We start from the raw sequence: 23,322 nt of genomic DNA, 5'->3' as shown, positions 1-23,322 counted from the left end.
CAAGGTATCAACGGCTGTAACAGATCTAAATGAAAAAGATATGGCACAAAAAGTGGAGCTACTGAAAGACATTAACATGAAACGTGGAAATGAACGTGATGAAATTAACATAGCCATGGATGGGAGATACAACTCCACGACAATAACAAGTCGGAAGAAACCGGGCCAGAATGCATCACAAGCTATAGGACTTGCGTGTGAAACAATGACTGAAAGAAAATTCATTGTAAGTGCCTGCTTCCAGAATAAACTTTGTTGGACCGGAGCCTGGTTAAGAAACAAAGGTATTCACGTGACGTGTCCCGGTGGTCATCCTGACTGCACAGCAAACTTGCCGCCATTTGCTCCGCTGTCAGAATACGAGACGGGAAAAGATATCGGAACAGACTTGGCTCTACAAGGTATTCTCATAAAATACGTCACAACAGATGGAGATTCCAGATCATCTGCTGGAGTTGATAGTGCTTTGAAACTTCTAGATCCAATGTGGAAAGTGCAGCGGTTACAAAGCTAACTTCAGTCCCGACATGTTTACTGGGTCCACCCGTGAACAAAAGCGTGAAGCACAGAAGATATTCAGCCAGGATATGAAAGCAAGGTGCAGTTTAATTCTTAAAGAACTGATGAAACTACACACTGGTAATATCGGTGTACTGAAACGAGACTTACCAAAGGTCCTGCAATCGACACTTTCGTGCTACGGTGGTGACTGTTCAAAGTGTTCGCGGTACTCGGTCGTCTGCAGTGGAGGAATAGCGAACAACTGGTGGCACCGATCCATGTTCCTGGGTACACACAGAATCACAGAGCTGAATATGAATGAAAATGACAAAACGTTAGTACTGGAACTTCTGAAGATTAAACTAAGTATTTCAGCTGTAGAGCAAATGAAACTGTATACAGACACACAGAAATGTGAGGCTGCGAAACGTTCTCTCAGTGTTTCCTTACCTAAGAATGTGAACTATTCACGAACGATGACTGGGAGAGCTGCATCCACCATCCACAGGCTGAACAACGCCCCAGGAACATCGATGATAGAAAAGTGCAAGTACTGTGGCATCGAACTGTCAGCTCGGGTGAGGCGTTCACTGCGTCCGATGGACAAAGAGTCGGACTATCAAAAAAGATATCAAAACAATCCACAGGTGGTTAAAAGGCACTTAGTCCAGCAAGGAAGTAAAATTAGAGATCACATACAATATAAACATTTGCACAGAGATCAACAAGCTGACTACAAGAAAGGATTATTAGATATTGACAGTCAAAGAGCAGACAACTCCTGTGACCACAGTTATTCAAAGTAATTTTTGTCACAAACTTTCAATCGATACATATAATATAGGAACTATCAGTTTGCATGACAGCATTTCTGCTGTGGACATGAGTCCAAGACATTGAAGACTGACTTTAAACAATAAAAAATAGTAATGTGAATAAATATATGCTTTTGAATAAATGTATCATGTGATATTTATATGTGATATTTATATGTGATTTTATGACATAAAATATTTCTTTAAATTAACCTTTGTTATTGTTTTACATTCTTATATGTTATGCATTCTGAGATGCAACAGGGGGGGGGGGGGGGGGGGGGGGTATTGTCTGTGTAACTGACAGACATCCCTGTTCACACATTGTATGCGCGAGCTGTTAATTGCATGTGGCTCAGCAGATAAGTGATCTTTAAACATACAAAGACGGTTATGGCACAGGTGACTGATGTCGCTGCCATCTATGTCCATTTCCTTATTAAAGACCATGAAAGTTAATCTGTGAGCATTTACTGTACGATACTGGCCTGTGATTGGTGATTTGAACTTAATAGAACCATATCCATTTGGTCTGGGAGGCCCATTCCATATTATACATTCACCATTTGGCCCAGGATCACATTTTGAAAAAATTACCCTCTGGTATTTTTTTAAAAAAAGCCTCCATTTTGACTTATTCAATTAGCCTTAATACTCAAAGTGAGGCTGTCACAGGGTGTAGGGATACATTCTGATTGAAAAGAATGACCTATGACCTGATACGGGTACAATGCAGGCTGAATCATGTGATAATTTGTGAAATTACAAATTTTGAAAATATTAATATAATAAAATGTAATTTAATTGAAAGAAAAAAAATATTCATCACCCAAACTGATAAGTTTCAGATTTCCACCTATCTGGACAATTAGCATGTACATTTTGAGTCCTGTAACTGTCATAGTTACCTCAAAATTAGGTATCAAAGTGTGTCACCCTGTGTCAAACATCATTGAAGAAATCCTCCATACTGACTTATTTAACCTTAAGGGATCACACCGCTATTTCAGCTAGTGAGCGACGTTGACAGTATGATTATGGAATATTGGAAGGGTAACATTGCCTCTTGATTTTGGCATATCAAACTGACAGATGCATATCTGCTTAGCTATAGGCAAGCCCATTGTTTGCTATGCCTGTGGTACATATATTTAACGAGAGTAGCCTCCCCTCCATTAGCCCATGTGCTTAGGAGAGTGGATAATTGAAATTGCAGGTGGCGAAGTATCAATTTTATTTGCTTAAATCCTGTCACAGAGGCTGTTCTCTTCATGTCAGGTAGTATATAGCACCTACTGTTAATAATTTAGTCAGTACTTGGCTTTATATTTGTACTGTCACCAATGTATAATCAATAGTGGTGAGATACATACAATCCCTGTTCATTCCTATACATAAAATCTGCACTCCCCATTTATTATTATAATACACATAATCTACATTCTACGTCCATTGCTATACATATAAACTATACTCCACATTCAGTATTATATATATAATCTCCAATCCCGTTCATTGTAATACTAGTAGATATAATCTATACTTCCCGTTCATTATAATGCACATAATATACACTCTCCATTCATTATTATACATATGACCTACACTACTTGTGTATTAGTATACACACCACCTGCAATACCCATTCATTAGTATACGTATAATATACACTCTCCATTCATTATTATACATATGACCTACACTACTTGTGCATTACTATACACACACCACCTGCATATACCCATTCATTAGTATACGTATAATATACACTCTCCATTCATTATTATACATATGACCTACACTACTTGTGCATTACTATACACACCACCTGCACTACCCATTCATTAGTATACATTATATAATATACACTCTTGTGGATTACTATACACACCATACCCATTCATTAGTATACGTATAATATCTATTATGTATACATATGTGCCTTACACATTCATTATATTATACATATGACCTACACTACTTGTGCATTACTATACACACCACCTGCACTACCCATTCACTACCCATTCATTATTATTAGTATACGTATAATATGCACTCTCATTAGTATACGTATAATATTCACTCTCCATTCATTATTATACATATGACCTACGCTACTTGTGCATTACTATACACACCACCTGCACTACCCATTCATTAGTATACGTATAATATACACTCTCCATTCATTATTATACATATGACCTACACTACTTGTGCATTACTATACACACCACCTGCACTACCCATTCATTAGTATACGTATAATATACACTCTCCATTCATTATTATACATATGACCTACACTACTTGTGCATTACTATACACACCACCTCCACTACCCATTCATTAGTATATGTATAATATACACTCTCCATTCATTGTTATACATATGACCTACACTACTTGTGGATTACTATACACACCACCTGCACTACCCATTCATTAGTATACGTATAATATTCACTCTCCATTCATTGTTATACATATGACCTACACTACTTGTGTATTACTATACACACCACCTGCACTACCCATTCATTAGTATACGTATAATATTCACTCTCCATTCATTATTATACATATGACCTACACTACTTGTGGATTACTATACACACCACCTGCACTACCCATTCATTAGTATACGTATAATGTAGACAACACATTTTGTTTTATATTCATAGCAATGAATGTGGAGTGTAGATTATATACAGTGCCGGATTTATAAGGGGCAAAAGGGGCAATTGCCCCGAGCCCTCCTGCCAGAAGGGCCCCCCAGACTAAGAACTTCCTTTATAAAAAATGCAGTAATTATAAAATCAGTTCATTTTTTTATTTGTAATTTAATTTAATTTCTATGTTGAGGGGCCCCCGAACCTAAAGTGCCCCGGGCCCCCAAAGGTCTAAATCCGGCCCTGCTTATATAATGATACATGTAATTGTGTAACGCAAAATACATGTATACTCTGTCAAAAAAGAAACGCATAGGTGATAGGGAAAGAAGAAAAGTGTTTGATTTTACAAAATATAGTTTTTCTTGTACAATGTTGCTGAATGACCATGTTTGTTAATGTTCCTGGAATGGGACAGCATGCCCAAATGCACCCTGAAACAAATTTAACGCACATTGTGGCACGTTGTGCGATAAATGCAGGGAATCGTCGTGAAATGGTCAGATTTTGGCGAATGTACGTGAAACTCGGGGAAAAGATTGGGGTAGTGATGTGTATTTAAAGCTGCAATGCTCGCAATGATGCCTCATTTCCATTTCGACGTAGACAAGCTACAAGATGCCAAGACTTGTGTTCGTACAAGGCAATCTGACAGCTGTACGCTACCGGGATGAAATTGTTCGCCGTCACGCTTCCCATTTTGGATAGACAGAGAGAACTCTTTCAGCAGGACAATGCCAGGCCGCATACGGCACGTGTAACAATGGATTTCTTACAGAATGAGAACATTAATGTGCTGCCATGGCCATCAAGATCGCCAGATCTCAACCCCATTGAACATCTATGGGACGAACTGGACAGACGTGTACATCAGCGTGACCCGGAGCCTCAGACGCTTCCGCAACTGTCACTACAGGAAAAATGGGCTAGGATTCTACGTATCCGGATTCAGAGACTCATTCAGTCTATGCCAAGAAGATGTCGCGCAGTGATTGCTTCTGCTGGTGGCCACACAAGGTACTGATTTCAGCGCCCTCGTGCGACATTGTTTGGTGACAAAAACGCCTCCACTGCCGTCAGTCTATAGCAAGATCATTGGCACATACTCATGTCAAATTTAACTGTGATACGATCATAAATAACAAAATTATGCCACTTTGTATTAAAGAGATAATTCCATGAATATTTCGCCTATGCTTTTCTTTTTTGACAGAGTATATATTAATGAATGCAGCGTGTACAGTATCCGTATGATAATACACTTGGTTTGTAGATTATATGTATAATAATGAATGTGGAGAGCATAATATAATAATGAAGAGCAATGAATGTGGAGTGTAGCTTATGTGTAGATAGATAGATAGATAGATAGATAGATAGATAACAATTCAACGTGTCCATATACCACTAGGGTTTCGAACACGCCTATCCAGAGTCCGACCTCCGATAAGATCGGTGGCCTGACTCGGGATGAGGGGAGGATAGAGTTGAAAATGGGCAGAATTTTGAAAATAGCTATTAGTAAAAAAGTTAATAGAATTAAAAAAATAAAAATAAATAAAAAGTTTAAGCCAAAAATAAAAAGAATTGACTGCTCGGCCGAATATTTATATAATTTGGAGCATTTTAGATGGACAGTCCAAAAATAAAGAAGAGAAAGAAGAGAGGATCGGACTGTTTAATAATATTAAAAAAAAGAGAATAATTTCGACATATAATTTTGAACGGAGGTCTAAAAGGAATATGAATTTAGTAGTTAGGTCAAAGACCTAAAGCCAAAATGAGCTCATTCATACAACTCATGTCTGGACAAAAATTTAAGTCCAAAGAACAAAATTAGACTGCTTGACCGAAAGGATTTTAAGGTGATTTGGGCAATTTAGACGGGCTGCCAAAATAAAGTGCGTCGGACTGTTTACAAAAAAAAAAAAAAAAAAAAAAAAAAAGATGAAGTGCTTGGCGTTGAACTGTGGCACCAGTTTCCTCCAACGGTGGGCTAGCAATGTCTTAGCTAGCTCGACGTAATGGGCACCGGCGATGATCTTCAGTACTCTGTGGATGGTGTAGTTGTCCATGTCTTCGAAGAGTATTCCCTGTCTGTAGAGATCATCTCGGCGCGACGTCACCACAAGTCCAAACTTCCCGTCTCGTAGTTCCATGGCGTGGATGGCACACTCAACTCCGTCAGGAAACTTCTTAAAGCTGCCCTCAAGAATGCCTCCCGGCAGTGAGCTGGTGTCCGAGGTGTCCCCGAACAAGTATCGAGCGTACTGGCCCTTGATCTTGGAGATGGCTAGGCTCCAGGCGGCGTCCCTGCCCAGGGCGGTCGCGGAAGGCCGGGCCTTGGCTGGCTGGTCACTACTCGGTGGGGTGACGGCCTTCCGCTTCCAGCAGCGCCATCCATAGGGGTCTTGGCGGAGCCCCCCGGGGGGTGGGGGGACTCGACGCCGACCGCCTCGAAGGGGTTGGAACGGGAGACGCACGACGTGGAGTTTCGCAGATCGCTGTGTCCAACAGCAGCGTCGACTGGTCCGCTGGCTCAGTCTGTTCAGAGGTTTCTGCGTCGGCTGGCACTGGTTGATCGGGTCCCAGGGGGTGGGGGCGGCGACGCAGACAGGACCACCGCTGGCGGTTGAGCCAGTTTAGGTCCCCCCTGAGCCGTCCCTGGTGCAGGTTTCCTCTTCCTCCTGCCTCTTCCCTTCCTCTTCGTCGTGTTCGTTACCGCGTCGCCATACACCAAAGTCACGGTTGCCCGTGAGCCAATGTAAGCGACGCGGTACTCTAACAAAGAGCCGTAGCTTGCAATAAGTCCCCCCAGGTGGGGGGGGGGGGGGGGGCAACTCGAGAGAGCAGAGCGACACGTCTTTCCTCATCGAAGGCATAGCTCGGAGTGGCTTATGTGTATAATAATGAATGTGGAGTGCATATTATAATAATGAATAGCAATGAATGTGGAGTGTAGATTATACATATAATAATGAATGTGGAGTGTATGTTATAATAATGAAGAGCAATGAATATGGAGTGTAGATTATATGTAAAATAATGAATGTGGAGTGTATGTTATAATAATGAAGAGCAATGAATATGGAGTGTAGCTTATGTGTGTAATAATGAATATGGAGTGTATGTTATAATAATGAAGAGCAATGAATATGGAGTGTAGCTTATGTGTGTAATAATGAATGTGGAGTGTATGTTATAATAATGAAGAGCAATGAATATGGAGTGTAGCTTATGTGTGTAATAATGAATGTGGAGTGTATGTTATAATAATGAAGAGCAATGAATATGGAGTGTAGCTTATGTGTGTAATAATGAATGTGGAGTGTATGTTATAATAATGAAGAGCAATGAATATGGAGTGTAGCTTATATGTATAATAATGAATGTAGATTATATTAATTGAATAGTTATTAATTTATTTTATTACACACCCGTCGGTGAGAACACCATGTGTTATTTTTGATAACATGTGGTTGTTTACACATGTACGTGTGTTAACAATTTCAAGACATACGACTGGCTCCTCCTAGGTGTCACCACTGCCATACATCCAATGAAAACCTACACGATGGAAATCGATTACACTGTGACGTGTAGTTAACCTGACAATCATGGGTCAGTGACGCATAAGTTAGCTACAGGTGCAACAGCTGTAAATAAACATTAGTCGAAACAGATGTAAACATTTGCTTAAAACCTGGTTTCGCTCGTTAGATACATTTTTAAAACAACTCGTTGTGAGATAAATGGTATCTAACGGCCACTCGTGTATTATTTTTTGTATATCAATTCAAAGTTGTTTTGAGAGATACTTAATGTATTCAGTATTCAAACATAGTAGTGGAGAGTGCAAATAATTCAAGGTGAATATGTATTATACGTATACCCGTATTTGACCGGAAATAAGCCCAGGGGGCCAAGCAATCTAACTAAAATTAGCTCCACTATTACATGTGGATCTAACAGCAGCCAGTTGGAGCTCATGTCCACCAATCAAAACCTTACTTGCAGAATCATGCCAGTGATTTAAAAATAATTTGAAAACATTCCTAATTATCCTGAGGGTATACGACATGTTTCTTGTGAATTACGTGGTAGGGTGCTTTTTTGGGTGCGGTGGGCGTTGGCGGTTTGGCCGGTAGGGATGCCTGATAGGAGGCCCCCCCCCCCCCCCCAGAACCCCCGCCCCATGGAAATCCGAACTAGCCGAGGTGGGCTACCCGGATGGTGGATCGCGAGATAAGATTGGGCGCGATGCTCCCCCCTTTGCGAATCCTTATTCCTCCAGGGCTTAAGGTTAAATTTATATAGGGAGTCTATACAAATGGACTCCCACATACTGATAATTAATAAAATAATATTTATAATAAAATATTGTTTAGACCATCCCGACTGAAAATTGTTTGCACCTACTAAATAATATATTTAATAAAATAACAGGGATAGATTAAATTATCGGTGCTATAATTTTTCTTCTTTTTATTACTTGGTTTAATAAAATAATAAATATATTAATAATAATAATATAAGATTAGCTCCCAAACTTTTTTCTTTTTCTTTTTTTTGTAAATGTTTATACCATATTTTTAAAATTGACCCCTACATTCCCTTTACCCCTTCCCCTTCCCGCCCCGGGGTTGATCACTGGCGATGCCAGAGGTCAAACCCGTGGTGGGCGTGCCTGAACCTTAATTGGATAGGGGCACGTTAAACGAGTTCCCATCCCATCCCAACAGCCTTGCCTACCAGTGACTACACGAGTCTCCCCTGGGTTGTCATGCCACGACCAGAAGAGGTCAGGTCTTTATAAGGACCCAACGGACAACCTAGGGAGACAACCAGCATCATGAAGGTCCATAATTAACGAGCTACTCTCGAGCCACTAACGAGCTACTCTCGATTCAAAACCTATACTAGCTCGACCATTTACCTTTCGACCGACCGTTAAAAATTGCGCCAAATTTTCCTCATCAAAATTGCGCACCACTTTCTCTTTGGCATTAACGGCTCCATTCAAATTTCATAGCACCACCACCACCCCCACCCGCCTGCTACCGATTCAATCGGGCTGCTGGTGCTCCCTTGCAAATAGCTATTAGTAAAAAAGTTAATAGAATTAAAAAAATAAAAATAAATAAAAAGTTTAAGCCAAAAATAAAAAGAATTGACTGCTCGGCCGAATATTTATATAATTTGGAGCATTTTAGATGGACAGTCCAAAAATAAAGAAGAGAAAGAAAAGAGGATCGGACTGTTTAATAATATTAAAAAAAAGAGAATAATTTCGACATATAATTTTGAACGGAGGTCTAAAAGGAATACGAATTTAGTAGTTAGGTCAAAGACCTAAAGCCAAAATGAGCTCATTCATACAACTCATGTCTGGACAAAAATTTAAGTCCAAAGAACAAAATTAGACTGCTTGACCGAAAGGATTTTAAGGTGATTTGGGCAATTTAGACGGGCTGCCAAAATAAAGTGCGTCGGACTGTTTACAAAAAAAAAAAAAAAAAAAAAAAAAAAGATGAAGTGCTTGGCGTTGAACTGTGGCACCAGTTTCCTCCAACGGTGGGCTAGCAAGGTCTTAGCTAGCTCGACGTAATGGGCACCGGCGATGATCTTCAGTACTCTGTGGATGGTGTAGTTGTCCATGTCTTCGAAGAGTATTCCCTGTCTGTAGAGATCATCTCGGCGCGACGTCACCACAAGTCCAAACTTCCCGTCTCGTAGTTCCATGGCGTGGATGGCACACTCAACTCCGTCAGGAAACTTCTTAAAGCTGCCCTCAAGAATGCCTCCCGGCAGTGAGCTGGTGTCCGAGGTATCCCCGAACAAGTATCGAGCGTACTGGCCCTTGATCTTGGAGATGGCTAGGCTCCAGGCGGCGTCCCTGCCCAGGGCGGTCGCGGAAGGCCGGGCCTTGGCTGGCTGGTCACTACTCGGTGGGGTGACGGCCTTCCGCTTCCAGCAGCGCCATCCATAGGGGTTTTGGCGGAGCCCCCCGGGGGTGGGGGGACTCGACGCCGACCGCCTCGAAGGGGTTGGAACGGGAGACGCACGACGTGGAGTTTCGCAGATCGCTGTGTCCAACAGCAGCGTCGACTGGTCCGCTGGCTCAGTCTGTTCAGAGGTTTCTGCGTCGGCTGGCACTGGTTGATCGGGTCCCGGGGGGTGGGGGCGGCGACGCAGACAGGACCACCGCTGGCGGTTGAGCCGCCAGTTTAGGTCCCCCCTGAGCCGTCCCCGGTGCAGGTTTCCTCTTCCTCCTGCCTCTTCCCTTCCTCTTCGTCGTGTTCGTTACCGCGTCGCCATACACCAAAGTCACGGTTGCCCGTGAGCCAATGTAAGCGACGCGGTACTCTAACAAAGAGCCGTAGCTTGCAATAAGTCCCCCCAGGGGGGGGGGGGGGGGGGGCAACTCGAGAGAGCAGAGCGACACGTCTTTCCTCATCGAAGGCATAGCTCGGAGTGGCTTATGTGTATAATAATGAATGTGGAGTGCATATTATAATAATGAATAGCAATGAATGTGGAGTGTAGATTATACATATAATAATGAATGTGGAGTGTATGTTATAATAATGAAGAGCAATGAATATGGAGTGTAGCTTATGTGTGTAATAATGAATGTGGAGTGTAGATTATATGTATAATAATGAATGTGGAGTGTATGTTATAATAATGAAGAGCAATGAATATGGAGTGTAGCTTATATGTATACTCTTCAAAAAAAGAAACGCAAAAGGGTACAAATGGGTTATAACTCCGATTTTATGTTTCCTACCGGTTCATGCTTTGTGAATATAAGGTCATTGCATGTCCCAAACACATTCCCACGGTTACATTCGATAAAACGCAGCTACTGTACAATAAAGTTCCAAAATGTGAATATTCGCAAAAACGCAGCCACGTGCAAACCATGTCACCACTGCACGTGCGTTGTCTGCACGTGCAACATGAACACCGACAGTATAAAAATGCAGGGTGTTCGCTTGCCTGGCCTCTGTATGTGGCCGACAGTTGACAATCCAGGACATGCCACGTCTCAGTGAACCGCAGAGAAACAATGCCATCGGCTGACTAGACGCAGGCGAATCCAGAACGGCCGTTGCCAGGGCATTCCATGTGTCCCCAAGCACCATCTCCAGACTGTGGGACCGTTACCAGCAACATGGATCAACACGTTGATCCGGTCGACCACGGGTCACTACCCCCGGGCAGGACCGCTCCACCGGGTACGCCACCTTCGGGAACGATTGACTACTGCCACCTCCACAGCCGCAGCAATACCAGGTTTGCGCAGGATATCCGACCAGACCGTACGGAACCGCCTACGTGAGGTGGGAATTCGTGCCAGACGTCCAGTTCGAGGTGTCATCTTAACACCACAACACCGTCGACTCCGACTGCAGTGGTGCCAGATTCATCGACAATGGCCTCAACTGCGATGGAGACAGGTGTGGTTCAGTGACGAGTCCCGATTTCTGCTCCGACGTCATGATGGAAGATGTCGCGTGTATAGGCGTCGTGGTGAACGTTATGCGGCAAACTGCGTGCAGGAAGTGGACAGATTCGGCGGGGGTAGTGTCATGGTGTGGGCAGCCATCTCACACACTGGCAGAACTGACCTGGTCCACGTGCAGGGCAACCTGAATGCACAGGGCTACATTGACCAGATCCTCCGGCCACACATCGTTCCAGTTATGGCCAACGCCAACGCAGTGTTCCAACATGACAACGCCAGGCCTCACACAGCACGTCTCACAACGGCTTTCCTACAGAACAACAACATTAATGTCCTTCCTTGGCCATCGACATCGCCGGATTTGAACCCAATTGAGCATCTATGGGACGAGTTGGACCGACGCCTCCGACAGCGACAACCACAGCCCCAGACCCTGCCCGAGCTGGCAGCAGCCTTGCAGGCCGAGTGGGCCACCATCCCCCGGGACGTCATCCGTACTCTGGTTGCTTCAATGGGCAGGCGGTGCCAGGCAGTTGTCAACACACGCGGAGGCCACACCCGGTATTGACTCCAGATGACCTTGACCTTGGTGGGTGTGTCCTATCACTTACTCACAATGGACTAGAGTGAATTGTGAACAATCCTGCAACATTTGGTAATTATCGGACTCACCATTCAATAATTAAATCAATTCTCCAAATGTTACGACAATGTGGTTTTGCGTTTCTTCTTTTGAAGAGTATATAATAATGAATGTAGATTATATTAATTGAATAGTTATTAATTTATTTTATTACACACCCGTCGGTGAGAACACCATGTGTTATTTTTGATAACATGTGGTTGTTTACACATGTACGTGTGTTAACAATTTCAAGACATACGACTGGCTCCTCCTAGGTGTCACCACTGCCATACATCCAATGAAAACCTACACGATGGAAATCGATTACACTGTGACGTGTAGTTAACCTGACAATCATGGGTCAGTGACGCATAAGTTAGCTACAGGTGCAACAGCTGTAAATAAACATTAGTCGAAACAGATGTAAACATTTGCTTAAAACCTGGTTTCGCTCGTTAGATACATTTTAAAACAACTCGTTGTGAGATAAATGGTATCTAACGGCCACTCGTGTATTATTTTTGTATATCAATTCAAAGTTGTTTTGAGAGATACTTAATGTATTCAGTATTCAAACATAGTAGTGGAGAGTGCAAATAATTCAAGGTGAATATGTATTATACGTATACCCGTATTTGACCGGAAATAAGCCCAGGGGGCCAAGCAATCTAACTAAAATTAGCTCCACTATTACATGTGGATCTAACAGCAGCCAGTTGGAGCTCATGTCCACCAATCAAAACCTTACTTGCAGAATCATGCCAGTGATTTAAAAATAATTTGAAAACATTCCGAATTATCCTGAGGGTATACGACATGTTTCTTGTGAATTACGTGGTAGGGTGCTTTTTTGGGTGCGGTGGGCGTTGGCGGTTTGGCCGGTAGGGATGCCTGATAGGAGGCCCCCCCCCCCCCCCCCAGAACCCCCGCCCCATGGAAATCCGAACTAGCCGAGGTGGGCTACCCGGATGGTGGATCGCGAGATAAGATTGGGCGTGATACTCCCCCCTTTGCGAATCCTTATTCCTCCAGGGCTTAAGGTTAAATTTATATAGGGAGTCTATACAAATGGACTCCCACATACTGATAATTAATAAAATAATATTTATAATAAAATATTGTTTAGACCATCCCGACTGAAAATTGTTTGCTCCTACTAAATAATATATTTAATAAAATAACAGGGATAGATTAAATTATCGGTGCTATAATTTTTCTTCTTTTTATTACTTGGTTTAATAAAATAATAAATATATTAATAATAATAATATAAGATTAGCTCCCAAACTTTTTTCTTTTTCTTTTTTTTGTAAATGGTTATACCATATTTTTAAAATTGACCCCTACATTCCCTTTACCCCTTCCCCTTCCCGCCCCGGGGTTGGTCACTGGCGATGCCAGAGGTCAAACCCGTGGTGGGCGTGCCTGAACCTTAATTGGATAGGGGCACGTTAAACGAGTTCCCATCCCATCCCAACAGCCTTGCCTACCAGTGACTACACGAGTCTCCCCTGGGTTGTCATGCCACGACCAGAAGAGGTCAGGTCTTTATAAGGACCCAACGGACAACCTAGGGAGACAACCAGCATCATGAAGGTCCATAATTAACGAGCTACTCTCGATCCACTAACGAGCTACTCTCGATTCAAAACCTATACTAGCTCGACCATTTACCTTTCGACCGACCGTTAAAAATTGCGCCAAATTTTCCTCATCAAAATTGCGCACCACTTTCTCTTTGGCATTAACGGCTCCATTCAAATTTCATAGCACCACCACCACCCCCACCCGCCTGCTACCGATTCAATCGGGCTGCTGGTGCTCCCTTGCACCTGCCAGTGTAGGCGGTCCCTCCTTCCTCCCCCCCCCCCCACCTTTCCTGTAATGGACGGAGGAGCCGGCCAAGGCCGGCTCTTGTGCCCACGACAGGCGTGCGCTACAACAGCGTGCTCTGAATGTGCACGTAAAACCCTATGACCTGACCTGACCTGGTCAATATTTGAATTATTATTTACAGACGAAATGTTACTTGGACATTGGAGACTACGCAGTGTTGTTAGCAATCTGATTAAAATTATTTCTACTGGTCTAAATAAGGCATTCGTAATTCACATGAAACATGTCGTATACCCTTAGGATAATTCGGAATGTTTTCACATTATTTTCAAATCACTGGCATGATTCTGCAAGTAAGGTTTTGATTGGTGGACATGAGCTCCGACTGGCTGCTGTTAGATCCACATGTAATAGTGGAGCTAATTTTAATTAGATTGGGGGCCAAGACAACTCATTGTGAACTTAGCATGGGGTGGGCTTATTCCCAGACAAGGAGCCAGTTTTGTTGAAAACAAAACAAAAAAATAATAATTAAAATAACTAATAATAATTAAATGAACTAGGAAGAAAACAAAAAACGTTCAGTAGCACATCTATTGATTAGTGTTCCATTTGTTATTAATAAATAATAATTGTTTATTAATTAAATTAGTTTTTTTTTTTACTAGTATCTAATTATCAGAAACACACATTCTATGTTACAATTACTTACCAGTGCTGTTTATTTACATCTAAAATTGAATGCTGAGAAGACTTAAAACAACAGCAATTAACAACAAAGTCAATAGCGTATGTGATACAGGCAGCCAGCTTTTACACTACAAAGAGTTGTCAAGCTAGGTCATTGTTCTTAGCCAATCAGAATGAGGTATTTGCCTAATTAGCATTAACTGCGGACCCAGTGGGGTGGTAAAAATAGACATTGGTTTTGGTTCAGACTTGGGCTTGGGTATTTCAAAGAAATAGTGCAGGCATGAAATTGAAAACAATGTTACACACTGTTACTGTTAGACTGCTAAATCTCACTGGTGGTAAAATATTGTGTTACATTTGTGTTTAATTATCTGCAGGAGGTATGACCTTTTAAATGAACTTTGAGCAAATTTGCAGTTTCATGTCATTTATAAGGTGACGAAGTTGAGGGTGGGCTTATTTACGAATGAGGGCCTAATTTCTTAAATGCTATCAAAACGGAGGGGGGCTTATTCAAAGACATGGGCTAATTTCCGGTCAAATACTGTAGTAGTAACTGGAGGAGTTCAGATTATACGTATTATAACTGGAAAGCATATTCTAGAGGAGTGCAAATTAAATGGGTACACCGGCCCATAGATGTACTTGACCCACTGATACTGAATGAAATGCATGCATGCATGTTTGCTTGTTTGTTTTTGTTTTGTGTTTTGGTTTTTTTTTTTTGGGGGGGGGGGGGTAAAAACTATTTTTAATGCACATATTACTTTTTGTTTGCTCTTCCTCACTCACATAAGTATATATGTATGTGTGTGTGTGTGTGTGTGAAATTGCCATATGAATTGTAAGTGTATGAGACATTGGCACTCGGTGACGTATTTGAGTATTTGGCGCCTCTAAGCTACTAATATGTTTGCGCCGTCACCCCACCCCATGGGCGTCTGAAGACTTTTTCAGAGGGGGGCAAGACATGTTGGCACTTAATATTAAAGCATATGCATGGTCAGGCATATGTAGGCATGGCGAGAGCTAGTGAACACTTGGGGAGGGGGCTGACTGGTTGAAATTTTGTACGGAAGTTCGGGACACGCTCCACCGGGGAAATTGAAAAATAGATGGTATTTGTATTGAAATAAAACTGAACTCTGGTTTGACGTCTTTGGTGACGCATTTACGTCAATTCTATGGGGACTCGATATCCGGGCATCTTTCCACGTAAAGTTTTTAAAACTGTATATTTTAAAATGCAATTTCCTGCTTTCTACAAGTAAAATTCATCATGGCACACTTTTTGGTAAATGCCAATATTTTAAATATATAAATCTAGCATATACTTCAACTGACGAATATAAGTAAAACAATTTTTATTTCAGATCTAAATCCAGAAGGGTGCAAGTGCCTCCCTTTGCAGTGCCGGGCGCCCATAATGATAATGCCACCCGCTTCGGGGGGCCCATAATGATATGGGGGGGGGGGGGGGGGGGGGGGGGGGGGGGGGGGGGGGGGGGGGGGGGGGGAGGTCGCATGTGTGCAGTGGCCCCCAATCACACTTTTTTGTTATCCCCATCACGTTTTATATGTATATATATTTTTATCATATAATATCTTACATTTTCAGTGCAATAAAAGTATGTGATATTTTTCAGATCACATACTTTAAGAATTTGATAACTTTACAAATTAGATGTAAATTAGTGGAGGTCTCGGCACTAGGTTTATTGACATTTAAGCAAACGTACTTGGGTGACACTCCATGATTGACGTATGCATTCATAGTCATCGAATAAAAACATTTCAATGACAATTTGACACTGAAAGCTGTCCAGCATTCAGAAAAGAAAAAACGTTAGGCATAACTTTATTTTGATGTAAGGACATCCAAACTGACGACATTCGAGTTTGACGTCATTTCTATTAAAAAAAAAAACCGCGCCACATATTCTTACGTCATTTGAATATCTAGTAATGACGGACTGGAATTAAAGTTGCGTGTACACACTATATTCCAGTACCAAATGGTTGGATCCAATCAAATAATTTCTTATAAATGTTTATTTTTGCGCAGACACAGTTGTAATTACAGACGTCATTAATATTAATGAGTTCATCTTGTTCACGATAAAGATGGCGTTCGTAAATTCTGACACTACGCTAGATTCTGCTGTTTCGTCGTCTTGTGGAAGTTGTACAAACAGATCTAACACTTCATCATATAGAGTATATATTTATTTTAGAAAACCTACACTTTAAATTTAATTTGTTTAATTTTATAATTCATATTGCACCGACAGTGCAATTCAAATTTGTCAACTTTTAGGTTATTTTTGGTTATTTTGCAGTTATTTAGCTTGAATGGTTTACGGCTGCAGGCAATTAGGGAACATTCAAAACTATTTAGAGCGCCTTTTTCACGCACTCTTGCTTTTACACGTTAGTTCTATAGTTCTGTAATATATTTACATGTAGTGACGCGACGTGAATTTGAACGCTACAGTTAGTTGCCAAAAGAATCGGGCAAAAACGTAGTTCGATCTTCCTAAATTGTTATAGCAGTTGTTTGTCTGAAATCAAATCCTTTTGTACATACACCCCCATCAAACTTAGTGCTAGAGGAAACACATAATGGTTGTCCAGTTTACTTTTACCAGGTTAAGTGTAGTTGGCGACTGAACAAACAAAAAATCTTGGTTAGGGGCTTAACTTTCCTATGTATTTATTAAAATGTAGTCTATCATTGTGTAACTATTTCTGAGTGCCCATTATTGATCTATTGACATCAGCTGTTAAACAGTGGAAACACCATGTGAATTGTTTGATAAGCATTTGAAGATGTTTGTTGATACTGAAGGCAGAGAAGTGTAATAAAAGTGCAGTTGTGCTTGTATTTTGCATTACTGATCAATGTTAAAACATAGTAACTAGCACTAGCTGATTTAATTAAAATGCTTTGTATTTGGCTCAACATTAAATTTTTGTGTCTAGGTTTGTTTCTCACAAACTTAAGTTCTAGAGCAATGAAACTTGATTTATAATTGCATTTATTAGGGTTTGCACGCATCCTGGAAAGTACTTAAAAATATATTCCTCCTGGAAAGTGCTTAAAACTGGAAAAATCAGTCAACCTGGAAATTCCTGGAATTTAAAAAATTTGTTTCTACAAATAAATTTTTAATATTCAGATTCAAATCAGGGCACAAAGCAATGCTTTATTAGAGGCACTGATTTTCCGTTTCAGATTTTTCCCTTTTCCGTTTCATAATGTTACAAATTCCGTTTTTTTCCGTTTCAGTGTTAAACAAATTCTGTTTTTGTTTCACTCACACACACACACACACACACACACACACACACACACACACAACAACAATTAATTGCTGGTATAAAATAAATAAATATGCAATGAGGCAAAACATGTTAGTAGTTTGTATTTATTTTTGGTTTAAATTTAAACACGAATACGCCACGACACAGACTTCGAACATTTTCGGTTTTCTTTACGATATGATCGGGAAAATAATTACAAACGATCACACTATAAACCACTTCCCGTGTATAATTTATTTTGAACAAAGCCTGGCATACAATATGCAATTACTGCATTCCTTTGTGAGATCGGAAATATGGCAATGCCGCAAATGTTAAAAATTAATAAGCAAACATAACATAATATATCTTTCACTTGAGTAAATATCAGACAATTTTAGCTCACAATGTTCGGTTTCTCCCATTAAAGCGCCGGGAATAAGCTAAGAAAACACGACTGGTAAAACGTCTAGATACTCTACATTAAACATTTGACGAAACATACAAAGGTACTAGTGTCATAGTGGTGTCCATAGTTTCTACTTCAAAAAATAAATTTTAATTAATCAAATGCGCTATTTAAAGTTAAATAATGTTTTGGAAAAAAATCGGGAATTCCGTTTCAGATAGGTATTTTCGCGATTCCGCATTTGCGGAAAATCAGTGCCTCTACTTTATATTTACTCGCCCATTGACTAGTGAATGGAAAAATCCACTAGCCAAATCACTGTTGTTACTTGTCAGGTAACATTTCAGGTATTAGCATAGATACATGTTCATGTACATATTTAATAAAAGACAACAAACTTTAAATACTAACCTCAGATGCCCTTTCAAAATACAGATTAAAAATCTAATGGTTTACCATCCTATAAATATGACACCATCATATGTTGAATAGTCTTCTAGTCACTAATTTATTTGTCTGAGCCTGATTTCGTAATAGCCACTAGATCATCGTCTTTCTTTTTAGACAATGTTTGACCATCAGAATCGTTGTCTGAAATTCATCTACATACACTTGAAATAGGCGGTTATTTTATTTTCGTAGTTGTCGTTTTTTGGGGGGTTTTGGGGGTTTTTTAAAGAAAAAAAATGTTTGTTTTTGTTTGCTTTTTTTTTTTGTTTCCCCAGGTGATATAGCTAACAAATTTAGCCAGAAAGTGTTCATTTATAGAGTTGCGTTTTCTGACAAGTGTACAGACAACGTTTATCGATAGCGGATACTAAGACAAATTATATTTCCATTGACGGTTCACTTTACATTACAACAATATACTTTTAGAAAATATTTGTTGCCATCTAACATTCAGCATAACATTTTGCGCAAACAAATAGGTTTTTTATTAAAAAAATTATAAGCAAAACATGTCGGATATACGGAGTCACCCGAAAGTGTTATTAGAATTTACTTGCAATCGGATTTTTTGATGTATTACTGGGCTTACAGAATGTAAAACATCATTTGGAACTCGCTGACTTTGCCTAGAAGTGTAAATTGGATACCAATGAGCAAATCCTGTGTTTAGTTCAAACATACAAGTTACAACGTGAAACTCTTGCTCAGAATAAGAACTACTTCAATAGTTTTAGTTTGTTTTCGTGAACATCCTTATAAATGAGTCAATAACGTCATGATATATTTCTTCCTATGAAACTTTGCTAAAAAAATTACTTGACCATAGACTTTTAAAAAGAAATTTGAATAAAATTGATCTTTATTAACATTTATTTAATAATACTGTGGTGCAAACATACCTGACAAAGCGATCATCCAAAACCTCCCACAAAAACAAAACGAGTTGAATGCCGTTAAATTCTTACACTTACACTCGATGACACTACATTGTGTCATCATTATTTAGCTTCGTATTCAATTCGTTTTAGATATTTTATCGTAATTGTACTTCGTATCCCTTTTTAATAGGTACAGTTGTTTAAATTACATTTTTTTATTTTTCAAATACGATGAGATGCATTGGTAATCATTAAACTTAAATACGAAGAAACGAGACAAATGGAGATAATTTAATCATGCACTTTTACAAAAAAGTAAATACGATTTCTATATTTTCACTGTACCTAAAATACAGTGAAAATATGACTTTTCACCGGATATGACTTTTATGGTTTCCGTAGATCTATATATTTCATTGCTATGTATATAATAAATATATATATATACTCTTCAAAAGAAGAAACGCAAAACCACATTGTCGTAACATTTGGAGAATTGATTTAATTATTGAATGGTGAGTCCGATAATTACCAAATGTTGCAGGATTGTTCACAATTCACTCTAGTCCATTGTGAGTAAGTGATAGGACACACAACCAAGGTCAAGGTCATCTGGAGTCAATACCGGGTGTGGCCTCCGCGTGTGTTGACAACTGCCTGGCACCGCCTGCCCATTGAAGCAACCAGAGTACGGATGACTTCCCGGGGGATGGTGGCCCACTCGGCCTGCAAGGCTGCTGCCAGCTCGGGCAGGGTCTGGGGCTGTGGTTGTCGCTGTCGGAGGCGTCGGTCCAACTCGTCCCATAGATGCTCAATTGGGTTCAAATCCGGTGATATCGATGGCCAAGGAAGGACATTAATGTTGTTGTTCTGTAGGAAAGCCGTTGTGAGACGTGCTGTGTGAGGCCTGGCATTGTCATGTTGGAACACTGCGTTGGCGTTGGCCATAACTGGAACGATGTGTGGCCGGAGGATCTGGTCAATGTAGCCCTGTGCATTCAGGTTGCCCTGCACGTGGACCAGGTCAGTTCTGCCAGTGTGTGAGATGGCTGCCCACACCATGACACTACCCCCGCCGAATCTGTCCACTTCCTGCACGCAGTTTGCCGCATAACGTTCACCACGACGCCTATACACGCGACATCTTCCATCATGACGTCGGAGCAGAAATCGGGACTCGTCACTGAACCACACCTGTCTCCATCGCAGTTGAGGCCATTGTCGATGAATCTGGCACCACTGCAGTCGGAGTCGACGGTGTTGTGGTGTTAAGATGACACCTCGAACTGGACGTCTGGCACGAATTCCTACCTCACGTAGGCGGTTCCGTACGGTCTGGTCGGATATCCTGCGCAAACCTGGTATTGCTGCGGCTGTGGAGGTGGCAGTAGTCAATCGTTCCCGAAGGTGGCGTACCAGTATGTAGCGGTCTTGCCCGGGGGTAGTGACCCGTGGTCGACCGGATCTAGGGAGGTCACGTGTTGATCCATGTTGCTGGTAACGGTCCCACAGTCTGGAGATGGTGCATGGGGACACATGGAATGCCCTGGCAACGGCCGTTCTGGATTCGCCTGCGTCTAGTCGGCCGATGGCATTGTTTCTCTGCGGTTCACTGAGACGTGGCATGTCCTGGATTGTCAACTGTCGGCCAGATACAGAGGCCAGGCAAGCGAACACCCTGCACTTTTATACTGTCGGTGTTCATGTTGCACGTGCAGACAACGCACGTGCAGTGGTGACATGGTTTGCACGTGGCTGCGTTTTTGCGAATATTCACATTTTGAAACTTTATTTTACAGTAGCTGCGTTTTATCGAATGTAACCGTGGGAATGTGTTTGGGACATGCAATGACCTTATATTCACAAAGCATGAACCGGTAGGAAACATAAAATCGGAGTTATAACCCATTTGTACCCTTTTGCGTTTCTTTTTTTGAAGAATATATATATATATATATATATATATATATATATATATATATATATATATATATATATGTAATACACATAAGGGATGTGCCCAAGCCGGGTGGTGCTGGGCACGGCTGCACTCCACTGAAATTTACTACTGGGAACTTTTAAGAAATTTGGACTTCACCTGGCACTAATATTTTGTCTGTAATTTTTTTTTCTTCAAATTTTACACTAAAGTTTGTATTATTATTTTGCTAAACAACATTGGTTTCACTTCGGCAACCTTTTTTATTGACGCTTGATCACAGTTACACTTTTACCACTGTATTAATGTAATGTTAACTTTAGTCAGCGAGTTTAGCAGAAAAATGCTGGCTAGACTTGTCCGGCACCTAAATTTTTCTAGGCACAACCCTTTATATAAATTATATTGTCCTTTCTTTTTCATATAAGACTGTCTTTGGTGTAGAATCAAGAAGTAGGCCAGAACTTAATTGCAGACCCGACAGTGTTCTGCAACACTTGTCACAACATAATGGTAAGTTTGGACCAAAGTATTTTTTATTAACTACTAAATGTTTAAAGCATATGTGAACATAATTTATAAATGTGATTTTTCAAAGTGTAAGTTGATACATGCAGCAGTTGTGTAAACCACAGTTATGTAAATTATATTTTTATAAATTCTTGCTGTATTTTCAGACTGGAAGTCTGCTTTCATTGATCTGATGAAAAACTGTGCTGCAGTCATCAGGGCTGAGGGAACACTAGCAGCAGTAATAACGGAGATGGGTCTTTTGTCATTTCTTATGACTCTGGAGTCTTCTTTATTGGGCATGTCAAGTCCAGCTTTAACAGATGGGATGTTTTTTTTCAGTCTCTTCCAGATTCATGGACATTTGTATGTCCGTTACTTTGAATCTGGAAGGTTGTCTGGATTTCTCAGATCCAAAGGTTTGCCTTTAAACTGGATTTTATACTAAAATAATTATGTAAAAAGCCAGTTACTTTGAATAGCCATGGAAAAAAACAAACTCATAACGAATAATAAATTATAATTTATTAGCACTCATTGATAAAAGTAGAAAATCATTGGCAGATTTTGTATTTGAAATTATCATATTATACGAAATGTTTACAATGGTCGAAAAATCATTTTATGGAATGAGAAGCAACCTTTGCTTCTCAAATTTTAATCTGGAAGCGAATGCTATAACCTGAGAAGCAGTTGTAGAAATCAGTGTCAAAATTAAAGTCCTTATTAAAATTATAGTGTAACCTTTTTCAGCCGTCACTTAAGACTAACTTACATACATGTAGATAAAACATTTATATTATTAATCCTGAAAATGGAAGAATTGTGGATATTTCTAGAATACTCTCAAAATTAAGATGGAAGGCAAAAACAGCTTGTCAGACTGATTACAGTATCAGAAAGCATACTGCATTTTGAGCAGCATTTGCTTCCTGCCTCCAGTCAATTTCGAGCTTTGGTTTAGATTTACTATACAGTGAAATAAGCGGTATCACATCACAAAGTAATGTGGTTTGCTAGTCCGATGCTTTTTTAATTGCAAACATTCGCAATAATATTTTCTTTATTATTTTTTTTTTTTCTTTTATTTAAAATAAAGAAATGAGATATGTGTGGCATTCAATTTAATCCTTTGGTGTAGATTTTACAAAGAGGCACATCCAGGTGTCTAGTGTTTAAATTGTTTTCAGATGTGAAAAGTAAATGGGTTTCTATTG

At 40.4% G+C, this 23,322-nt stretch overlaps 1 protein-coding gene and 1 long non-coding RNA gene across 2 annotated transcripts; one reads left to right on the top strand and one right to left on the bottom strand.

Annotated features, from left to right (window-relative positions):
* Positions 1-749: 749 nt before the first annotated feature.
* LOC121376796 lies at positions 750-1,721 on the bottom strand. The gene is made up of 3 exons (XR_005958529.1): positions 1,700-1,721; positions 952-1,117; positions 750-809 (listed from the first exon to the last, which is right to left on the bottom strand). It is a non-coding gene; the product is annotated as an uncharacterized LOC121376796 (long non-coding RNA).
* An 8,067-nt stretch (positions 1,722-9,788) lies between these two features.
* On the top strand, positions 9,789-22,869 carry LOC121377996. Its single transcript, XM_041506093.1, has 5 exons — positions 9,789-9,939; positions 16,682-16,833; positions 22,024-22,108; positions 22,273-22,524; positions 22,859-22,869. The coding sequence occupies exons 1-5, from the start codon at positions 9,789-9,791 to the stop codon at positions 22,867-22,869; spliced, it is 651 nt and encodes a 216-aa protein (XP_041362027.1).
* The last annotated feature ends 453 nt before the right edge of the window (positions 22,870-23,322 follow it).

This window comes from Gigantopelta aegis, chromosome 7 (genome assembly GCF_016097555.1).
Source record: "Gigantopelta aegis isolate Gae_Host chromosome 7, Gae_host_genome, whole genome shotgun sequence".
Taxonomy (NCBI): Eukaryota; Metazoa; Mollusca; class Gastropoda; order Neomphalida; family Peltospiridae; genus Gigantopelta; species Gigantopelta aegis.
The sequence above is the reverse complement of the archived record's forward strand: the minus strand, read 5'-3'. Positions and strand labels throughout refer to the sequence as shown.